Here is a 17,478-nt window from a genome sequence, read left to right as displayed (position 1 = left end):
GACTCCCCAGCTCATCCCAAACGTATTGGATGGAGTACCATCATATCAAGATAACACCGGTCCACAGCTCAACGCTTAGCTCTTTATACCCCGCTAACCCACTTGGAATGGGCAGTAGCCACGTTTTTTCATACCGTGTTTGTGGTATACCTGCAAAGTTGAAACTGCTCTGAATCAACAGAGAGAGAAGCTGGTTAGCATTAGCTTAGTTAGCAGGATAACAGTCTTCATCACGGGACAAATTCAGGTCTGGCTCACCAAAACCCCTGTTATAAACAATTAGACGAGAATGCACAAACACAGCTTGTCTAGGCCCTGTAGAGAAGTACTGCCAATAGAATGGAACTCTCTGGAGCATGAGCCTGTTTGGGACCATGCCTAATGCCAGGCGTGGACTAGAGGGGTATAAAGCTCTTCAGCATTAAGCTGTGGAGCAGTGGACAGTGTTCTCTAGAATGGTGATGTGGGCTATAGTAAGTTATTTGGTGCTTACTATCCTTGTACAGTAGTCCTTTGTATCAGTATTTGGGATGAGTTGGGGAGATGGGGATGAGGTGGGCTGGTGATCATCCAACATCCTGGCATCACTAATGCTCTTGTCGCTTAATGCAGTCAAAACCCCACAGCAGTGCTTCAGAATCTAGTAGGAAGCCTTCCCTGGACAGTAGAGAAAGTTACTCTTGAAGAAGAAGGAGGTGATTGCAGAAGAGCAGGTGTCCCAATACTTTTGTCTTATGTGAATACTTTATTTTATTTTATTTTGTAAGTGTTATAAATACATACTATAATTTCTGCTTACTCAAATACATGCAAAGACGAGCTTGGATTTGACCTGATTTCATTTCCCACTTTAAAGTGGTTTCACTCCTGATTATTAGCTTCTGTAAATTGCAGCAGTGAAATGTTTTTTCAGAAGTTGGTTTACTTTTGTATCCTTTACGTAAACAATGTACAGAAAAAGTAATGGAGGATTAGGACGAGATCATACTTGTATATATCAGATACTCGATCCATTAAAGTCCTTGGAAATGTAACCCTTGGATATCATGATAATAAAAACACAGTAGAGCTGTATTCATAAATATTCCATTCTTGTCACTCATATTTACAAAAGCAAACGAATAAAGGACATCCGTCAAGGGTACAGCTACAGATCTTCTGCACTGTCCTCAAAATCTGTATCTTACTGTGAGTGAAAGCAGCAGAAACGGTAAAGGAGAATAACGCAGTACAAGCTTCCAGCAGTACAAGCAATCTGATGGAGGTTAGCTGCTTCTACCACAACTTCTCCAGCAGCGATCAAACACATCAACAACAATAGTTGTCTGTGTATGTCTGACATCATGTAAAGTCTGATATTAGTGACCCACACTAAAATTGGCCATTCATCAGCCCTGTAAAGCCGTTAATCATACACCTGGCCGAGCGAAAATCTCCACTGTCCAGAGCTAGAAGCCTTTTGCAAGGAAGAAGGGGTGAAAATCCTCTAAATAGGGAGTGAATGACTTTTGACTTTTTATCTGCTATGGATACAGTGGGTACAGTAGGGATGTCCTGATCCGATCCAGTGGATCTGGGCAGGAGCCGATTCGTGCATATTCTAATGGATCGGAAATCGGCCGTTTTACCACGTCTAGTTCCCAGGCTAGGCACAGCACTAAGGGGCGTTCTCAGAAGCTAAATAAGGGAGTTCAGGCTATGTTCAGACTGCCAGCCCGTATCTAGATTGTATCCAGCTTGATTGTTATCTGCCTGTCTCTCTTCCTGTCTCTCTTTGACACTTGCCTGTCTTTCTATGACGCTCTGCACAAAGATCAGATCAGATCGGATCAGGATCTGCTGATACTCAGCGTTTGGAGACTGAGGGGTTTGGCGGGGAAAATAACATAGTCAGGACATCCCTGGTTTAAAAGCTGTGATATGTCTGATTGAAGGGGATGTCACTAAGTACTGACCATACAGGGTGCTTAAACTTTTGCTTTATTATTATTATTATTATTATTATTTATTTATTTATTTATTTATTTATTTATTTTTTATTGCTCCAAATATTATTATATTAGATTATTTTTATATTATTACTCCATACTTAACTTCATTCCTTTTGGCAATCTGGTCGTATTTTCATCGCTTAGCTATTTACTGTACTATTAGTACCTGCAGGTGTGTGTGTGTGTGTGTGTGTGTGTGTGTGTGTGTGTGATGTTGCATACTGAAATGAGATACAGTAGGTGCCTTAAGGCTTGATTTGGCTTCGTGCCCTGATGCGGTGACTTCATAACATAGTTAATGCAAACTCATTGTAATATATTCTCTCTCTCTCTCTCTCTCTCTCTCTCTCTCTCTCTCTCTCTCTCTCTCTCTCTCTCTCTCTCTCTCATTCTCTCGCAGACCTCTTGGTGGACATGCTGGGAGTGCTGGCCAGTTACAGTATCACAGTGAAAGAGCTGAAGCTGCTGTTTAGCATGCTGAGGGGAGACAACGGCGTATGGGTGAGTAGAAGCCCCACTCTCGTCCAACGTCAACTAAAAACGCTGATCTGGGCGTCAGCTCCCCGTCCGTCTGCCTTCATATCCATTAGGCAGCGATGGTGGAACCTGGCCGTGGATCAGCACTTTCATTCAGAGGAGGTTAATGGGTGACCCCCGAGACAGAGCTGCGGTCCTGAGCACCGGTCGAGCAGAGCCTCGGGCCTGAGATGTGCTCACGGCTGCCTGCGAATCGATCGTGCTTCTGCGCGGCCAGGCTGGAGTGATGGACAGGCCGCCGATTGGTCAAAGTAGTGGGGGTTGCACTGAGCATGATCTCAGACATCCTTCATGAAACTGTCTGCCCGTCTCTCTTCCTGTCCCCCTCTTGCTCTATTCCCCTATTCTCTCTGCCTGTCCCACCAAAGGCAGTCAGTCAGTAGCACTGATAGGTCTGCAATTGGGGCACACCCTCTCTCTGCCTCTCTCTTTCTGTCTCTCTCCAGCTCTGTCTCTCTCTTTTGTCTGCCCCCTCCCACTCTGGCGGTCTCTCTTTTTGTTTGATTGTCTCACACTCTGTGTCCGACACTGCCTGTCTCTCGGTCTCTTTCTCTATTTGCACCTCTCTCACTCTCTCTTGCTCTCTCCCTCCCATCACACACATACACACTCATCCCGTCATCTATTCCGACAACTTTGCCCTTTTCTCCATGTTCTGCTTCCATCATTCCTCTTGTACTCTGTTATCACCCCATTCCCCTCCAAGCGATTCTCTAAACTAGTCTTTTCCTGTGTTCTTCTCCTCTGGTCCGCGGCCGGTCTGCTGTCGGTTTGCCGGATGTAGCCGAGGCACGCCATCAAGCTGCTGTCTGTCCTGAACCAGATGCCTCAGAGACACGGCCCAGATACCTTCTTCAACTTCCCCGGACGCAGCGCAGCGGTGAGGAGCTTGCTCTGTTGTTCTCCACAGTAGAAGCTAGGGGCAGAACGGAGGGTCCTCTAGAGCTTAAAGGAGTAGTTCAGTGAGATGTCATCCACCTTCACTCAAATCTAGTAGATCAGACAAGACGTGCAGAGAAATTTGGTTCTGTAGTTTTACTGGTTCTTCAGCTACCGAATAATGCAGGAGGGGGAGTGTGGAGGTGAAGTCCAGTGCAGTTTGCTGATTCCCCAGCTTTAATAAGCTTACTAAACCTGCCAATCAACAGGTGAGTCGAATCAGGAGTGTTTAAGCAGTAAAAGCACAAAACTGTGCAGAAATTTGGCCCTCCAGGGCCCTGAAGTAATGGATGCCTGCAACAAATTTCCCACTTGCACTTTTGTGGGCTTCCATCCTCTTGTTTATCAAAGCCAAATGTGAGGAGCTCACCTGTAGCATGCAATTGGCATATGGGTGCTTCACCGTGGAGACCCTCACAGTTAATCACCACTGCAGTCCACATACGATTGCTACCCCTGCGGGTTGGCAGCTTGCTAGCGTGTCCTCGGTGGCGTTTATTACTGTTAATAATGAGCTCTGTTCAGTGCTGTAGAAGAATGTTCGGACTGCGCCTAACGATGAACTCGGCGTGGTGGAGTTTAACGAATGCTCTCTTACACTATTTGATCATTAACTTTTCATTTGTTAGATGATCGTTAATGAGGCCCTGTTTGCCCTGTTTGCTCTGTTCTCATAAGCCGCTCACTGCTGTTCAAACAGCCAGCAACCTCTTCTGGGTTGTCAGATAGGGAACCAGTTTAGCAGAGTTGAAATGCAATGGAATAATTATTACAAAAATATATTGTTAATAATTATAAATGTTTTTTCATCATCCTATAGTATTATGTTAAGTTGAAATGCTACTAAAGTACAGTACATGCATATTTATGCACATCTGCATACGTCATTGTTGTTGTCTTAGAGATGTAATAGTCATTAAAATATTTGTTATATTAATTAGTAATAAGAAAAACATTAAAAGTAATGAGGTTTTGATGCCATGGTTGCAGCCATATTGTCTAATAAGCATTATGCAGACTACAGACCGAATTCATCACACACTTTCACATACAAGTCGAAATCTTCAAATGTAAACATAGAAATCTTTAATAGTTTATTCATTCATTTTTTAGGTGCTTAAAAAGCTACGTTAGCAAACAATGCATTTCCAAAATGTTAAGCCAGGTATACCCTGTTTGATACATATCAGTATATCAGAGTTTTTGGGACATCTGCAGTGTTAATGAAGGGGGGACATCAGTGGGACATCAGTGTGTTAATGAAGTCATTCATTATCTTGAAGAATTATTTAGTAATAGATAAATCAGAACAATAATATATAATACATTCAATAAATAACCATTCATTCCACAAGTAAATCAGATACATGTGTTAAACAGTGAGATTTCTGAGATAAATTTAGTTTAGTACAATTTTTAAAGCAGCTCTGAGTATGAGGAGTGAAACAATTGTGTTCTACATGTTTTAGTTTGTTTACAAGCAGATCAATTCCTCATCTATCAAATATAGCATATAATAAGTCACATATGTTGTTTATTTTATTTTTTTCATTTTTCATTTTTTGGTAATTATAAAATAATTCAGGCTGTAAAGGGTTATATGTGTGGCCTTTGTCTGTTGCCGTTGTGAGTAACTGTTTTAAAACCTGCATTTCTGTCTGACCGTCTGTTTATCTAAGTGTTTTCTCTCACTAGGCCATCGCTCTGCCTCCCATTGCTAAGTGGCCTTACCAGAACGGTTTCACTCTCAACACATGGTTCCGTATGGATCCTCTCAACAACATCAATGTAGACAAAGACAAACCCTACCTGTACTGGTAAGTAACTCGCGCGCCAGCTTTCCTTTATAAGCATGAATCCAGAACTGATCTCAGAACATCATCGTTATGGTCGTTTCTACCAAACACCTGTGATCTCAGGAGTCCAAACCTGAAAACACGGAGGGACCTCTGTGTGGAACATGAAGCGTTTCTCTTTTCGGTGAGAGCAGTCTCTCCTGGCGTGGCCTCAGGAGGGCCACGGCTAATTTTGCTCAGCGCGGAGCGTTGGCCTACATTTTGCGTTACTAAGGAAAAAAAACCCTGTGTGCTGGAAGGTGCCCTGGAGGGCGGAGTGGGTAAATATGTGAATAGCTAAATGTCACAAGGAGCCGCTAAGCCGGACGCGCCGTTGATTCCAGAAACAAACTGTCGCGAGGCACCGAAGGCCCCTCGTCAGGCGGCGATGAGAAGCCTCATTAGGTTTGACCTTTTGATTTCATTACACCGTTGCCTACACAAAGCGTCGAAACTGTGGCGTTCGCCGCTTCCAAACAAAACGAAAAACGGCTTCATTACTGTGAATGGCACAAACTGTCCCGGCGTTTGTTTAGAGAAAAAAAAAAAAAGAAAAAAAAACAGAGCACCGTGCCTGTTCTTTTCTGTTTCCTGAGCTGAAAAAGAGTTTTCCAAAGCTACAGTCAGATTCATTTGATGTTTCTCAGTCTAGTCTTCCTCAAGGCCGTTGTGCTTAGTTTTTTTTTTTTGTTTTTTTTTCAGGTCAGGTCAGTTTCAAGGTTGCTATTACAGTGTTGTACACAGGTGTGCAGAGTAATGCTGGAGAGCTTATCTGAGTGCTGTTGCTGTGGTGAAACGAGGAGTTTAAAATTAGATCCAGATAAATGACTGTGAAAGTGTAAAACCACTGTGGAAATCCTCTACTGGGGAAACATCAGACATAATCTCGCGGCTGAGTAATGAACAATCAGGTCTAATTGTGCAGGCTAAAGAGAGAGTATGTGGGAAATGCAAAAAAAAAAAAAAAAAAAAAAACATCTCAACTACAGGAATGGTAATGTTGGTGGTGTTTTTACCAAAGTGGTATTTTGATATTTTGGAGTCTTTTGATAGTTCAGGGTTAGTCGTCTTTGTCATTTTCATGCTGTGACCCAGATTGTTTGAGAATGCAAAAGAAAAATAAGGCTTTGCTATGATTTATTTTTGGAAATATACAGTACATAGTCATTGAAAGCATGTGGATATCCAAATTTGTCTTCTGCCTAACATTTATACGTTCTGCTTTTGAACAATCATGAGATATGTAAAGTCCGTACTCCAGCATATGACTGTAAAACCTTATGAGTTATGAGTCTTATGAGTTTGCACTTGTTTATCTGGACCCAGTTTTTACCAAAACTGCTTAACCCCGTTCAGTGTTTTTAATCTTTTTTTGATGTCTTTTGATATTTTTTATGTATTTATTTATTTATTCCTTGGTGTTTTTTGTGAACTTTTCCCTATTTAGTCCAGAGACAGAGGCATAGAAAGATCTACTGAAGGAAGAAAGCACCCTGAAGGATCTCAAGGCCTTGTTTTATTCCTATAGACTTAACCATTGCTGTATCTTGCTCCTGGACTCCCTCTACAGTCGAGATATATAATTTCTGAAATATCAGAAATTGAAAGAAGCATTGACTGACATGGTGCAGCAGTATTGACAATGTGCAGTTCTCACATGCCTTGTCCTGTCCGCTTCACCAAAGTTACACAGCGCAGTTAGCAGCGTGCCGAGTCCGGAGTAGCAAGGATGAGGAAATATGATGAAAAAAAAACACAAACTATTTTTCATTAATTTTCTTAGGCTTATTGTCTAATTACGTTCCCCACATACTCTACAGATTTATCTGTTTGACCAGCGCGGGCATCAAAGTCCCATGTCTGAGGGGCGTGATGATGTTAGCATTTTACCCTGATGTGTAGTGCAGCCCACTATGACAGTCTACGACATTGTACGACACCCGTTTTTCACCAATTTTCTCCCCAATTTGAACTGCCAATATCTTAACCTGTACGTAATGTCCCGCCATCCCATGCAATGTCCACCTCACTGGTGTCAGGGGCTTGCGCATCCGGCGTCTGCACAGTTAAGCCGCTCATGCAACATCGGCGGGCGACCAACGCGCCTAGGTGGCGCTTACCCACCTTTAAGGCACCAGCTTGTGGACCCCAGTGACGACCAGCACCACAACAAAGCAATGTGGGGAGGGAGAAAAGCGCCATCTAGCCATATACCCTGCAGAGAGCAGAGCCAATTGTGCTCTCGCTGGGCCTCAACTGCCCATGTCTAGCAGTATGACCGGGATTCCTGACACAGTGTTTTCATCTGATCATAGTGACAGTGGCTTAGTTTGCTGGACCACCCCGACATTTAGCTTGCTGATAGTGAAATGAAAGCCGTTAGTTTATCAGTCACTACTTAGCTATATATATATATATGTACATATACTTCCCTGAAGGAGGTTCACCCACAGAGATGCGGGGCGCTTGCCGGCTTCGGCCGGGTTGTTTCAACTGAACAGATGGAGGTGGAAGTGAAGTAATGGGGTGCTGAAGAGTGTCATACGGACTTGCAGGAGGTCAGTGTAAACACAGGCAGGGGCTGGGCCAGGGTGCTGTCTTTCAAGTTAGTAAAGGAGAGAGAATATGGACTAATGCTCAGTTAAGGTGGAAGCACTGAGGTGAAAGCAGCAGAGGTCCTCCCATGAAGCCTGAACCCCTCGTGAACGCAACAGTAATAGATTCTCACCAACAGCGTTACAGTGCTTTGCTTTTTTATCAGGCTCTTCAGTTGACTGACTGACTTATGACTGACTTATTTTACACTTCCTGCACACTGAAAGCTGAGCTTTTTTCTCTAGCACTGACTTAAATGGTGCAGAGAAGTAGTCTGACACAGACACTGGGTGCTACAGCTGCGTCCGCGGCCAATGGGATGCTACAGACGCGATGTGCCAGCTCCCCTGCTCATTGTAGCTCACATTGCCAGCTCTACACTGTATGTGACCAGTGTGCTTTTTATCTGATGTAACAACCAGGTCATAACATTGCCTCAGCGAAGAGGTCCCTGACTCATGTGGAATATTAACAAGTTCCTTTTTAGTCAGCTTTGTTTCTTCACAGTCTAAATCTGGCTTTGTTGTTCACATACACGAGAGAGAGGGATAGAGAAAAAGAGGAGAATGCGTTTGGTTCAACATATCGTGTGGCGTCCCCCAAGGTTCAACTTTAGGGCCTTCGAAAGTGCTGTTATTTATGACCGTAATGAACTTATAAGGTTAGAAGTTAAGTTAAATGAGTCCTCTCTAGTTCTTTATCAGTTTTGTGTCTTGGCAGTGGTGGCTCAGCGGTTAGAGCACCGGGTTATCGATAACAGGGTTGTGGGTTCGATTCCCGGGCTCGGCAGGCTGCCACTGTTGGGCCCTTGAGCAAGGCCCTTTACCCTCTCTGCTCCCCGGGCGCTGGAGTTGGCTGCCCACCACTCTGGGTGTGTGTGTGTGTACTCACTGCCCCTAACACATGTGTGTGTGTGTGAGTGTGTGTTCACTACCAGATGGGTTAAATGTGGAGGACACATTTCACTGTACAGTGACAAATACGTGCACCTTTACCTTTACCTTTACCAGTCCTCACTTCTCAAGTAGGTCTCATAGCCAGGTCTAATGGATGCAGCTGTCTAGTTGTTGCCCTATTACTGGGAGGTCGCTGGGTCGATCCCCGTTGATACGCTGCTGGTCAGCGCAGGTGTCTGTTATTGGTAGCTAGCGCTCCAGTCTCTCCATTGTTTCCAAACTAAATCATTTTCACAGTTAAATACCAGGAAGCCATAGACTGCTTCCCATCTGACTCCACATACTGTTAGACTAGGCAGACTATGATGAACATGCTGCTAATGCTAGTGTACTGTTCACATAGTACTCGCCATGCTAATCTCTAGTCTCAGTCACTTATGTACGTCTGATCTAAGCTAAGCGGCATGATTTTGACATTTCAGATCAGACACCGCAGTCCTGCTGTAGTGTGTAATCATCTTAGAATCACTGCTGGACTGAGAACAGTCCACCAGCCTCAAAAATATACCCAGACAACAGCGTCCTGTGGGCAGCGTCCTGTGACCACTGATGAAGGGCTAGAGGATGACCAACACAAACTGTGCAGCAACAGACGAGCCCCTGACACAGTGTTTTTAAAACTACAGCAGCCCTGCTGTGTCTGATCCACTCGTACCAGCGCAACACACACTACTAACACACCACCACCATATCAGTGTCACTGCAGTGCTGAGAATAACCTGCCCCCCCCTGCCAAATACTATCTGCCCTGTGTGGTGTTCCTGAGCCTTAATGAACAGGGTGAAGAAGAGGGGTAGTCATAATATTCTGTTATGACTGTGTATGTAAATATGAAATATTTAATTATTTTCCATGTTCACATTTTTTAAGGGGGGGGGGGGGTTGTTTGTAGCTGTGCTGAAACCTGCATTTAATCCTGTTTCATGTCTGTATGTTGCTCTGGTGTATGCAGCATAACCGAGAGAGAGAGAGCGCAGGAGCAAAGAATAGTGCAGTCCTGGACCCTGATAACCCATCACCTTATCGACACAACCCAGCTCCCTCTGCAAACACTGCTGCTACATGCTGCCAAAAACAGGCAGCCATGTTGGTTTGAAAGGCTGTGATAAGGCCTTGATGAATTCTGCTCTTCCGAGGGGAAAGAGCTAAAGAAGAAACATGGCATTTCTTTTGGAAAACCGGCACTGCAGACATATTCCTGTTTCCAAATGGGGGGAAAAAAAACAGGAGATTACCTCATATTCAGTTACTGCTGAGTCATCGGTGGTGGAGGAGACAGTAGAGCTGCTGGGATGCTGTGTGGGGCTGGAGCTTGAATGGTTTTTAAATGTCTGGACCCAGAGCTGAAACAGGATTACAGGCTGATGACAGCATGGTCAGAAACACACAATCCTGCTGAGGCAAGAAAATAAGGGGTTATGAGCATTGTACTCCTCATTTGGTCAGCAAGAGTCCAGTGTAGTGTTGCTGATTTTGAAATGGACTGGCTATGTAATCCACGGTCATCAGTTAAGTTGAAGATATACTAATGTTTGACGAACTGAGGGATTGACTGAGGACTGCCTCTTGTTTGCTGCCAAGAGGAGGCGTAATCTTACCCAGCAAGGAGGCTCAACCTCAGCTTACCTATATTATTGTAAAGGCAATATATAGTACAAAGACATACCGTGGCATTAATGTGCATAAATTGTTGGTCCCAGCCTAGTTTCCACGACAATAGCATCAGTACCACGGCGTTGACATCACGGTCATGGCACTTCCATGGCCTTGCACTGCCATGGCGTTAGCATCACTGGCCTTCCCCAGCATGCTGGCCGCCAGCCTTGCCCGGCATCTGTACCGCAGTGTTCGCATTGCGGTTCCACCGTTAACATCGCTATGGAAGCACTACAGCACCGGCCTCACCCCACTACACTACTAGCCATCGACCTACCGCATTGTTTGCATCGATGTTGCGCCGTTAGCATAGTATTGCGTGCACAACCACGCCGGCATTGCCCTGCATCGCCACTGCGATGTTAACATCACTGTCAGCCTCACCCAGCAACGCTCACCCAGCAACCCTTCCACAGCGTTAGTCACTAGCCATGTTCATGAGGTCCTGGGCCTTTCACATCCACAGTGCAGCCTTTTTAAACTGCTGCTAGTGCAACATCACTGGACCGCTGAATGTGCTTAGAGGAGAACAGCAACTGCCAGTTCTGTTACGTCAGCTAACAGATGCCGGCACTGACTAGCATCGCACTTCTGAATTATGGGCAGGGTCATCGGCCCACCCGCACAGATAGACTGAGGCTACTTATGATCTCTGGGACCCCAGCAATGGATGATTGCCATGGTTGGACTTTTCTAATGATATCCTAAAGATAGGTTAGGGCTCTATTTTGTCTTCTGGTCATACTTAGAAAGATCGACAGTAGTGGATATAGGAGAGGCTCCTTCTGACAGTGCAGTAGAGCATTAGAGTGTCTCTGGGTAGGTAGGATGGCCCTCCCTCTCTGCTCCGAGACCCGAATTCTGTCGATTTTTTTTTGTGGTTCGGCCTTGTCGAGCAGCAGCCGTCTAGACCACACACACTGATCAGCCATAACATTGACACTCCTGACAGGTGAAGTGAAAAACATTGATTGAACATCTTCATCTACAGTGGCATCTGTCAAAGGATGGATGTATTAGGCAGCAAGGGAACAGTCAGTTCTTGAAGGGCTGAATTGTGACCGCAATACAAGCTGGGTCAGAGCATCTCCCAAACATCAGGCAGGTCTCCACCTCACGCTTTACAGGATCTGCTGCTGATGTCTTGGTGCCAGACAGCACAGGCCTTCTTCAGAGGTCTTGTGAAGTCCATGCCTCGAATGCTCAGATCTGTTGTGGCGGCACAAAGAGGGACCTTTTCAATATTAGGCAATTCTTAATGTTATGGCTGATAGGTTCATACCCCAGCATTTGCACAAGCTTGGTTGTATTGTATTCCTACTGTTTTTCAAAAAGGTGAATGATGCCAGATGATTTAGCCCCACCTGCCTACAAATAAGAGAATTCCTTAAGCAAGACAAGCCTTCACAGAAATGCCTCTCTGGAAGAAAGTAAGGAACTGTGACTGTATGCATCTTTCCCCTGTAACCGTTTTGCACTGCACTTTTTATCCCCCGCTAGTTTCCGGACCAGCAAAGGAATCGGCTACTCTGCACATTTCGTGGGAAACTGCTTGATCGTGACGTCGCTGAAGTCCAAAGGCAAAGGCTTCCAGCACTGCGTGAAGTACGACTTCCAGCCCAGGAAGGTGAGACACTGAGTTTTCTCGGATTTCCGATCACAGGTGAAGGAGATCTCATTTCTGTTGAAGTTCAGACAGGGAGAAACCAGCTGTGCTTTCTCAGGCCCCGTTCACACCTGGCATTAACATGTGTCTTGTTTGATCTGATCACAAGCGACTGCCCAAACACGGAGCTGTTTTCACCTGGCATTTTGAAGGTGGAGGAGATCCCTGCACGTTTACAGCATCGTCCTCTTACTGCCTTTGTCTTGAGGCTGAAATGTCCCAGGAAACCTGTACCTTACCTTTAAACTGTCTCAAAATAACACTGAGTACAGTATTTCTGTGTGTGTGTGTGTGTGTGTGTGTGTGTGTGTGTGTGTGTGTTTGTTTTAAAACGTATTTTTCCAGCAAGGATGTGATTGATGTTGGCGGTACTTAGTTACTGTCAAGAATCCATCAAGATGCTCTAGCTTCTAATGGCTTCTCTGAGAAAATCATACATTACGTTCACACTTAAGATCAATCAAGATTCATGTAAATTCCAGATGTGAGCAGGGTTTCGGTCACTGCTGAGTGGACACTGCCTTTCCAGTGCTGGAGAAATCTAGCTTTTCAGTATTTTCAGTCATTCCTAGAAATTCTTTTTTTCGTACAGATGGCACATTGATATGAAAGGTGTCAAACTTATACTTAAAACTAAAACTACTTAAAGCAGCAATATGCGAGTATTAGCATTTCTTGTTTGTGGGCTCCTCCTGCAGTCAGGAGAAGTGGAATTAATGCATTGAGCCCCCACTAAATGACATGCTTTACACATGCATTTCTGGACAAGCTGATAGATCCAGAACCCTCACTTAAACTGGGTTATCCATAGCCCGGAGTTGCAATGATAGAGGTGCTAATCTGACTAGTGCAGTGAAGCATCAACATGATTTTTGAAGCTGGTGTTTGTAGGTCAAAATGCTACATAATGCTGCTTTAAGTGAAGGGCTTCAATTAAAACCAGCTCATTTTAAAGCGGAATATTTTCACAGCATGAGCAGGGTTGAGAAAGAGATGAAAGCAAGAGTGAAAATCAGACATCACTCATTTCTGACGTTTCGGAGGAAGGCCAGGTGTCCCCAGAATGTTAATGGGCAGAACATCACCTGGAGTCACTAGAGTCGCATCTCATGATGACTTCACAAGAGTGCCACAAGAGCCCTTCAGCCCTGTTTAGGTCTCCCTCAGTGCAGGAAGGAGCACAGCGAATACACCAGCTTGGAGGGCTGGAGGGTACACACACACACACACACACACACACACACACACACACACACACACACACACACTTTCTCACACACACACACACACACACACAGACTGGCGGCAAAGTAGATGCCATGCTGGTGTTCACGCTCCAGCACCTCGCAGCATGGCCTCAGGGGGGCAGCAGCTGGACAGAACACTACAGTTCTCCCCAACCACCTGCTCTCTCTGTCTGTCTGTCTCTCGACCTGTCTTTCTGTCTCCCTCTGTCCCTCTCTTTCTGTCTCTCCCTCTCTGCCCATTTCCCCATGTCTGTCTCCCTCGCTCTCTCTCTCTCTCTCTGTCCCTCTACCTATCTTTTTGTCCCCCATCCCGCTTCTTTCTATCGCTGTCTCGCTCTACTCATATTTCTGTCTGTCCTCTCTGTCCCGCTCTTTCTCTGTCTTTCGCGCGCTCTCCTTTTCTCTGTCTCTCGGCCTGCTTTTCTGTCTCCCTCTGTCCCTCTTTTTCTGTCTCTCTTTTTCTCTCTCTCTCTCTGCTTATGTCCCCATCTCTCTCTCTCTCTCTCTCTCTCTCTCTCTCTCTCTCTCTCTGTCTCTTGACCTGCCTTTCTGTCCCTCTCTCGGTCCCTCTCTCGGTCCCTCTCTCGGTCCCTCTCTCGGTCCCTCTCTCGGTCCCTCTCTCTCTCTCTCTCTCTCTCTCTCTCTCTCTCTCTCTCTCTCTCTCTGTCTGTGTGTGTGTGTAACAGATGTGGTATCGTCTGACTGATCACGTCCCCCCCGTTCGCCCTCAGCCCCCTCTGGCTTTCTGCTCCATAAACCCACGTTGTTTAATGACAAGTGAGAATGAATTTGGCCGGGGATTTTTGGACCTCGTGCAGGCTGTTCTCGCAGGAGGAGAACAGAGGCCTGTCTGCCTATTAGAATGCCGGTTGCACCTCCAGCATGCAGCCAGACGCAGACACTCTCTCTGCTTTACACTGAAACTTGCTCACCTAATTAGTGTGCTGCCCTGTTTCAACAATTGAAGCGGCTGTCGTTTGTGTGTGCGAGTGTCTGTATGTGCGCGAGTGTCTGTATGTGTGTGTGCACGAGATAGAAGGATAGTGGGGTGTAAGCGGAGGAAAACGAGGGAGAAGCCAATCAGTAAAGACAGAAAGAGAGGATAAAGGAGAGGGAAATGGAACGGATCTGAACCGCTGGGCAATCGTCAGGTGCACTGATTGCACAAGAGTCGCATGTCAGGGTAGAATCACTTCACTTTAGCTCTCCTCACAGTGACACGGCTCAGTCTCTGGAACGGATGCACTCTGCATTTTAAACCAGAGGGAGGTTAACTCCTCGTACAGCCGTACTGAAGCACAGAAATGGCGGTAAAGGAACCGTTTAGTACAATACGCATACGTGTCACCCCCTACCACAGCTGAAGCCTTATTCAGACTGGATTACTTCATTAGGGGGACGTCTGTAAGTGATCAAACTCTCACATCCGCAGGAAAATTACCATAGTCATAGACAAGTGTGTTTAGTACTCAAATGAGGTCACATGAGCATTTTCCGTTCAGCAGGGCACTGTAGCGAAGTGTAGCATACTTGAGTCGACTGCAGGCCTCGTCCAACATTGCCACCACGGCGTTAGCACAGCCCGGCTACCGGACTCGTCTGACATCGCCACCGCGGCGTTAGCACAGCCCGGCAACCAGACTTGTCTGACATTGCCACCACACCGTTAGCACAGCCCGGCTACTGGACTCGTCTTTTCTGAGTTAACAGTGAAGCACTTTCGTAAGTCGCTCTGGAACTTTAGGAATTATGTACAACTGACTGAAGGCCCCCCAAATTAATGGACCAGTAGAAGACCCCTTTTTTTCCTAAGGTTCTAAATACTATCCAGAGTCTGACGGGTTCTTTCTCATTATTCCGCTCATCTCTACGATCCAGACAGCCTTCAGAGCGTTCGATATGAATTCTGTCTGAGGCTTGTGAAAGTATGCGCACGGGCGTGCGTCTGTGTGGGTGTGTTTGGTCTGAGGCCTGTGAAAGCAAGTGTGGCTTCATTGTGTTGGAAGGTGCTGCAGCTGTCTGACCTCAGAACGGTGATAAAATGCTATCTTCTCCATGTGCTCCCTGTTCCCCCCACCTGCTTTCATGCCTCCATCACTCTTCTGCTTTGTTCCGCAGTGGTACATGATCAGCATCGTGCACATCTACAACCGCTGGAGGAACAGCGAGATCCGTTGCTATGTGAACGGGCAACTGGTGTCTTACGGCGACATGGCCTGGCACGTCAACACCAATGATGTAAGTATTACAGCTGTAATTAGGGGGCCTCTCTCTTAGGGATGCAGGGGTGTAGGGTTTTCAAGCAGTGCTGCCATAACCGGCACTGCTACCATAAGCCTGTGCGTCCTTAAAGTTGGCTTAGATGTTAAGCAGTAGATCCACTAGAGGGTTGCAGAAGTAACCCATCAAAGAATCTCATCAGTTTCTTATGATTTTAATTTTCTTTGGTTACAAAAACCAAATTAGTTGGTCAATAGAGAAAATAGCAGGTTGATCAGCAGGTTAATCCATATTTATAATTATAATATTTATAACACTATAGTTCGTTATATATCTGTGCAATACTCAAATTATACTGTTCATATGTGCAATAACGCTACTGTACTGTAATTAAATGTAATACATGTGCATTAACTCATACCGAAACAAATTCCTTATTAGTCATCACAGTTATCACTAGGCTACTTTTACTATATTCAAATATTTGATTTCTCTTAAATTGATTTTTCTTTATTTATTAGTTTATTTTTCTATAAAATAACTGCAATATATATATATATATATATATATATATATATATATATATATATATATATATATACATTGCATTATTATATACATTATGTATTTATGTATTACAGTTAAAAGGTCATTGTAACTAATAATAATAGGAAGAATAATAATTGTGGAATGCTGTATAACCGTGATATTTTGTAGGATGGTTTTTATACCATGAAAATCTCCAAAATAAAAAAAATAAAAAAAATAAACCAGCTCTATTATTCTTTTTTTATTTTATTTTATTTTATTTATTATTGTTATTTATTTATTTGTTTGTCTTTTATTCAAAGTTAAATTGCAAAAAAATGCAATAACTTTTGTATCTAAAGTTTTTTTTTCTGTATAAATAACTAGCAGTACCAGTTTGTGGCTTTGAAAAACCTCTAAAAACTAAGAAAAAGTACTAAATAGAGAAACAGCTCATTATTGAGACCAGTCCTAATGGTAAGTGAATGAAGCATTAAATTATCTATGAAATTTAACAGCTTTCGTTCCATTATTGGGCCAATAATAATAATTGGATTTTCTCATTTTTCATCCGTCGATATGTCATGCATTGTATCCCCTGCATGACAACAGAACTGTACCGGTGGGCATGAGTAATGGCCAGGATCATAAAGAGATGAAAGTTATTCATCACCACCTTGTGCAGCCAGACTAAGCCTTGCGGGTCCGTGCCGATCGCAGTCTAGATAAACGCTTCACTCTGAAAGAGTGAACAAGTACAAGGAAGGAGTGTGAGGCGGGGGGGGGGGGGGGGGGGGCAGCAGCAGCAAGGATGATGAATTGGACATGGTCTGTGTGCGCATGCAGGTTGGCGAGTGTGGGTATGCCCGCAGGCATGTATTTTACATAGTAACATGGTTAAATTTGATAAAAGGATATGAAGAGTGAGATAACGCAAAGCTGTGATCGGATACGAGCAGGTAAACAAGTTCAAAAGGCTGCAGTGCAGACCCCCAGATAAAGCAGCGCAGATTCCAGGATAAACCCGTGCTGTCGGTTTCATCACCCCTCTAACGCTTTCCTCTGCTTAATCTTGTTCTGCTTTTTTATTTCTCCTCCTCCTTTCCTCCAGAGCTATGATAAATGTTTCCTGGGCTCGTCGGAGACGGCCGATGCCAACCGGGTGTTCTGCGGTCAGCTTGGAGCTGTTTACGTCTTCAGCGAAGCGCTCAACCCGGCGCAGATCTTCGCCATCCATCAGCTGGGACCTGGATACAAGGTATTGTACCTGAACTGCCTGCGTGAACAGACACCGTCAAAGAACTTTTA

The 17,478-nt window shown here is 44.7% G+C and overlaps 1 protein-coding gene across 10 annotated transcripts in view; it reads left to right on the top strand.

Moving 5' to 3' along the window:
* nbeaa (neurobeachin a) overlaps window positions 1-17,478 on the top strand; it is a 198,082-nt gene that overhangs the window by 78,133 nt on the left and 102,471 nt on the right. For all 10 annotated transcript variants that reach the window (XM_072659426.1, XM_072659429.1, XM_072659422.1 and 7 more), the window contains exons 3-8: window positions 2,392-2,492; window positions 3,313-3,408; window positions 5,163-5,284; window positions 12,010-12,136; window positions 15,541-15,660; window positions 17,282-17,428. In XM_072659426.1, the coding sequence (XP_072515527.1) occupies window positions 2,392-2,492; window positions 3,313-3,408; window positions 5,163-5,284; window positions 12,010-12,136; window positions 15,541-15,660; window positions 17,282-17,428 (713 nt within the window). The remainder of the gene's footprint in view (window positions 1-2,391; window positions 2,493-3,312; window positions 3,409-5,162; window positions 5,285-12,009; window positions 12,137-15,540; window positions 15,661-17,281; window positions 17,429-17,478) is intronic.

This window comes from Salminus brasiliensis, chromosome 16, assembly GCF_030463535.1.
Source record: "Salminus brasiliensis chromosome 16, fSalBra1.hap2, whole genome shotgun sequence".
Lineage (NCBI taxonomy): Eukaryota > Metazoa > Chordata > Actinopteri > Characiformes > Bryconidae > Salminus > Salminus brasiliensis.
This window is presented reverse-complemented; position numbering and strand designations above follow the sequence as displayed.